General features: G+C 43.4%; 1 protein-coding gene across 1 annotated transcript; it reads right to left on the reverse strand.

Moving 5' to 3' along the window:
• Window positions 1-2753: 2753 nt before the first annotated feature.
• LOC149402679 (coatomer subunit beta'-2-like) lies at window positions 2754-3960 on the reverse strand. Its single transcript, XM_089610069.1, has 4 exons — window positions 3935-3960; window positions 3451-3519; window positions 3116-3266; window positions 2754-3018 (listed from the first exon to the last, which is right to left on the reverse strand). Exons 1-4 carry the CDS (start codon window positions 3943-3945, stop codon window positions 2815-2817), a joined length of 435 nt encoding a protein of 144 aa, XP_089466195.1. The 5' UTR covers window positions 3946-3960; the 3' UTR covers window positions 2754-2814.
• Window positions 3961-6000: the final 2040 nt, after the last annotated feature.

The raw sequence follows: 6000 nt of genomic DNA on the forward strand, positions 1-6000 counted from the left end.
GGTAAAGGTCTAATTTAGATCACCATTGTTCCTATACAAGCCAAAGAACAACAAATCGTTGTACACGTACCTCGCGGTCTCCAAAAGGGACGCGAATGCCGTGCTTATACGTGAGGAAGACATGGTTCAATGGCCAATCTATTACATCAGTAAGTCTCTCCTCGACGTTGAGACTTGATACACGGAGATCGAGAAGTTGTCCCTCACTCTGGTGGTGGGAGCTAAGAAGCACCTCCCGTACTTCTACGCCTACTCGATCGTGGTCCGAACTGAGCATCCGATTGGAAAGGTACTTCAAAAGGGCATGTCTTCACGCATGGCGGTCGTAGTCACAAGAACTTAATAAATACGGGGTCCAATTCCATCCACGCGCAACCATCAAGGGCCAAGCTTTGGCAGACTTCGTGGCAGAATTCTCATATGGAGGCCAAAGTCGAGGACGAAGAGAAAAATGAAGTAAAGCAAGTGGAGGTCATCAAATATGTGCCAAGCAAGAAGAGGAAAAGCGAACCAACGGGTCTGGTCAGGGAATCTCCGTGGACGGGGCATCAAATGCCTACCCACTAACCCCGACTGGGAAAAGTTGAGGTAAATGCTGCATTTTGAGTTCAAGGCCTCTAACAACTAGGCGGTGTTGAAGCCCTGATTGTAGGATTGGAATTGATGCACAATTCATTGTGAATTAAGTAGAAGGCGACTACACCTTCAAAGAACCCAACGTGATCGCCTTCATCGTCAAAGGCCCACACAAACCTCGAAGTGCCTTCGTGGTTCGAAATTCTGCAAGTTCCCTGGGGATCAAACATCGAGGCCGAATCGATGGCACGCCTGGCATTCGTGGTCGAAAAAGAAGGTTTGGGGACCGCCCTTATCGATTCACTATCTCGGCCCTCAGTCTCGACAAAAGACTTCGGGTGATCAATGATATCCTGCCGCCAACGTGGATTGAGAAGAGGCTTAAAAGATGGTAAGCTTGGATGCAAAATACATGTTGAGGGTGGACACGCTCTATAAATGAGGATACTCGATACCGCTCTTACGATGTTTGATCAAGATTGATGCTAGGAGTGCAGTTTGCGAGGTTCATGAGGGCGTGTGTGGCAACTATACTGTTGGCAAACTCTGGCACAAAAAATCTTGAAGCTCGGATGCTTTTGGCCGACCATAAAAAAGGATTCCCACGAATGGGCCGAAAAATGCGATAAGTGCCAAAGATTCACTATCATACCCCAACAACCTCCCGCCTTGCTATGCCCCGTTCTAGTTCCATGGCCATTCTCGGAGTGGGGAGTTGATATCATATGCAAACTTCCTATAGTGCCAAGGCAATACAAACATGCGATAGTTGAAATTGACTACTTCATCAAGTTGGTGGAGGCAGAACCGCTTGCGAAGATAATCAAGGCGAATATGACAAACTTCACATGGAAGAACATGATTTTTTTCCACTGTATTCTTGCATTGATCATCACCGAAAATGGCTCACAATTTAACAATGTGCGAGTAAGGGAAATCTGCGCCCAACAAAACATTAGCACGACCTTCTCCTCTCCCAGACACCACAGGCCAATGCCCAAGACGAGGCGGTAAACAAAACCATCAAAGATAACCTGAAAAAGAAGTTGGGGGAGAAGAAGAGTGCATGGGAAGAAGAGTTTGCATTCATTCTACGGGTCTGTCGAACGACTGCTAGAAATGCCACAGGCCAGAAACCATTCGCCCTCACCTACGGGGTCGACTCCATGGCACAAATCGAGACGGAAATCCTAAATTTTCAAATCGATACGTTCGATGAAGAGGTCAAAAACAATGAGATGAAAATCAAACTTAACCTAATAGATAAGAAGACGACTGGCGCACTGACACAGCTTGCTTCGCAAAACGAAAAGTGGAGAGGTACAACACAAAAGTCAAGTTGCAAAAGTTTCATTATGGGAAGCCTCGTATTGAGAAGGAGGTTCTAAAATATCCATGTACAAGGAGCCGGTGTCCTAGGGCCAACATGGAAAGGATCGTACAGAGTCCACAAGCTGATCCACGATGGGATGTACGAGCTCCAAAACATGGAAGGTTGCGTCTTCATGCATTTGTGGAACACTGATTATTTGAGGTCGTACTATCAATAGAAGGCGCCAACAACGAGAACAGCCTTCCTTTGTTTTATGTTATATTTCATTTTACTTCGTAACAATGCGACGTTTTAAAGTTTGTAACTTCCAAACAAAGATAATTAAAAATTCGCAAGTCATACGTTTCCAACTATCTTCTTTAAAGTTTTTTCAGCTTGCATGTTTAAACTCAAAAAACATGGATGGATAATGGAATAAGACTCTAATAAATAAAGAATTTCGTGTACGTTGCGTAACCCAAAATGTCGCTGATAGGCGACACGCTCATTGAGAGCAAGGCCTTCGATTAATTTTGGGTGCGACTTTTCCGCACCCGAAAGTCCGCACCTAAAAGTCTTGGGTGCGAAAAGTCGCACCCAAAAGTCTTGACTTTCGGGTGCGACATTTAGGTGCGACTTTCCGCACCTAAAGTCGCACCTAAAATGTCACCAAAATCCGAGGAAAATGCGGGTAAAAGAGCATTCGGTGCGACAAAGTCGCACCCAATACTTACCCGCCATGACAAGAAATAGTGTTTTAGACGTCACTCTATTATAAAGTGACTTTAAATGTTTGGAAAAACATGCTTTAGTTGTCACCTGATTTAAAAGTGACTTCAATTCTTAATTTATTTATAAAGTGACTATAAAGTGTCTTCCACTATCCAGATAAGATGATACAACATCCCGCTGCAAATCAAAACATGTTATATAGACAAACACCAAATCATATTAAAATAAGCATCCTTTAAAACACATTTGGCCAAAAAAAAGTAAAGTTGCCTACAAATACAAGAAAATATCCTCTTCTTTCTAACAAGATAGCTCCAAGATAAAATCCTCACCTGTGCGTAAAGATCGCACGTACCCAGCTCTTTAACGGCCAAAGGAAGTCTCTCGCCATCGGTGTTCTAATTAGCAAAGCAAAGTAGATATCCCAGTAAATGCAAAAGCACTAAAATTGTCAATATAGTTTCTCAACAGAAGGGCAATTAAAAGAGTTCAGACCTCAAAATCAGCTCCAACGCTCTTAATGTTCACTGTTTGTATCTCATTGTGCTTGGCCCAAATTATTTTTCCGCTGTTGTCCATACTAGCAATGGGCACTTCACGACCAAGTTTTACCATGATAGACCCTTCGTCATAACCGATCACCACCCTGTACAAGAGAACAAGAAAAATAAAAGAATAAGCACGCTATTTTCAAGAGAGGAAAAAAAGTTTGAAAATGCAAGGGAATCGCATGAATAATCATTTTATGTCGGCGACATCACAATGGCTCGCTAAAAAGATAAGAAAAAATAAATAACAGGTAGAAAGTATACAAGCAAAGTAACGCTTACCGTCGCGAGCCTTTCATGTATCCTATGGCCCAAACTCTCTCAAGACCATAATTCAATGTATTCTCTAGCCTGTAATAAAATCAAGTGAGTTTGAAATCTGAAATCTGATGATCAATCCAGGATGATAAACAAACTCAACCATTCTCTAATTCTGAAATATGACCTACAAAGTCTAGAATGTTTGAAAGAAAACGGATATACCGTGTATTGATTTTGAAAGTAAAATGTAATCAGGTCTATTTCATGATTAGTTTGTACAAGACCCAGAGTATAACAACATCAGTCCTGCAAGTCAATGTTATTTACAGATCCTTTAGGCATTCATCTTGCAACCCTCTACAATTCGTCAGGGACTTCAAACTGATTAAAATTTAGTCTACAATAACTCAAATCTTGAATTAATATGCACAAATTCCCAGATATGAAATTATGAATTTTATGAAATTTAAATAAAATAAAAATAAATAAATAAATAAAGTCGCACCCAAAAGTCATCCGCACCGAAAGACTGTATTTGTAGTAGTGATCTAAAACATGACACACTCGCCGATATGTGACACGTTCGCTAGGAATAAGGTCTCACTTGCGCGAGCTTGCCCACAATGCAGCAGATTCGCCAATAGGCAATGCTCTCGCTGAGAAACAATGACCCGTGTCCGTAAGATGACCAATTCGTGAGGTTAGGGCCCACTGGAAGTAAAGTCACCAAGTGTTACATTACCCATCTGAAAAGGAAAAAAAAATAAAGTGTTATCAATTGAGAAATCAAACACATATCAACATGCGTAAAGACCTGATAATGCAAAAAATGGGGCAGCCGACTTTCAATAATACAAAGTGAAAACAGAAAGAACACTAAAGGTTCAAAGAAAAAGAGCAAAGCGCTAAACATGTGTGTAAAATCCAGAATAACAAAAGCAAACAAAAGCGTGCACTAATCTTGCCTTGAAGAAGGTCATCCGACTGGCTTACTTCGTCGCCACCACGAAAGGTTGTTGGACTGGGTTGCCTTGTCAGGAAGTATGACTGGCGGCTCCTCAATGTGAAAGGAATCATCAATCAGGGGAAACATCCCATAGAAGAACTCGAATGTGGTCTCGCAAGACACGTTCTCGGCCGCGGTAGCATCAGACGGCGGTCGCATAATGAGCCTACTCCAAGGCAACGTCCCATTCATCATGTAAGTCCTCATGGGCTCGCTCAACACCTTCCTTCTCTTAGGTAACGAACGTTATTTCACCCAAAAAGAGTGTCACGATAACGTTCTCCTCTGACGCACGCGGTCTCGTTTGCTGTGAGCTGCCCTTGCACGATCATCAATTCATCACTTAGAGTTGAAAGTTGTCACTGGAGTTTCTCCGTCTCCCTACGGAAGGTGTCTACGGAACGATGAATGCCCTTCAAAGATTCCTTCTCAACCTCCAACTTCTTGCCCACCTGGGCATTGTCGTCACAAGCCGCGTCCCGCCGGGAACGAGTACCCTCGAGGTCTACTTGGGTCTGGTGCAGCTCGCCCTTGAGTTTCTTAAACTCTTCAATGGAATGGGAGCTCTCGTTGTTGACGGCCAGCTTGGTTGCAGTCTACGCCAAATCACCTCATATTATCCCCATCCCACAAATTAAGTCGTGGAGGACCTTGTCTCTTCGCTCAGCTCGCGCAAGCACATGAACAAATAAGTATGAGTTAGACCTCGAGGTCATGAGAGATATACTATAAAAAAATAATATAAAATTAGGAAGACACCCTTACCCAGACGGAATCACGAGTGATGTCATGCTGAAAATACTCATGGTTGCTGACAATAATGAATTCACTGAAGTCCTTCAAAGGAGTGTCCAACATGCCTTTAAAGTAATGCTCTCTCAACTTGGCCGCCTCCATAATTAGCATCAAACCTAGATCCCCATCTGATCTCGACATGTAGGCGTGCTTCGAGCTTACAGGCACCTCGCAAGTAGTTACTAAAAACGATGGTCACTTCATGGAGGAGCGTGCGCCGTCTCGGGTTGGCACGTTGGGTGTGGTATGAACCCTCTCCTTTTGGGTTGCGATCCGAGAACGGGCCGCTGCAGCAGCATTTAGCGTAAGAGGGGTCCTCGCCAATCGCGCACAAGAACGCTTGGAAGCTATGACACATGTGATGAAAAAAAGCACGGTTAGCGCAAGAAAAAATTCAACAAATCGAGTAAGTAGGAAACAACAAATGCAACAACGATAAAACTTAAAATGCAAAAAACGGCATGAATATTGTCCATAGCCTAGATGAGTCACCAAAATCCTCGCCGCTTGGGAAGTCAGCAACCGGTCTGAAATGTAGAGGGGAAGACCCAAATGAGCTCGTGGAAACCTACACCAAAAGAAGGCAGATCTTCGTGGTAACCTTCGTCAGGATTCCTAGGTTCTTGCAGTGACACACCTTGTAGAACTCAGGCTTCCCCGTAACCCCGCTAATAGATGCGAGGTTTCAAAAGTCATTCGCAGTTAGGGCTCGTGCTTCATACGATGAAGCATCATGTGAAATCCACCCATGTATGGAGCTTTGGTTCTTC

This window comes from Urtica dioica, chromosome 3 (genome assembly GCF_054948205.1).
Source record: "Urtica dioica subsp. dioica isolate 48M chromosome 3, U.dioica_male_clone48M_v1_H2, whole genome shotgun sequence".
Taxonomy (NCBI): domain Eukaryota; kingdom Viridiplantae; phylum Streptophyta; class Magnoliopsida; order Rosales; family Urticaceae; genus Urtica; species Urtica dioica.

Bases quoted from the DNA above. Each gene is read 5' to 3' on its own strand.
- LOC149402679 (XM_089610069.1), bottom strand. The intron at 3,267-3,450 runs GTAAGCGTTACT...TCTCTTGTACAG, and splicing joins TACATGAAAGGCTCGCGACG to GGTGGTGATCGGTTATGACG. The intron at 3,019-3,115 runs GTCTGAACTCTT...TTTGCTAATTAG, and splicing joins GCGTTGGAGCTGATTTTGAG to AACACCGATGGCGAGAGACT.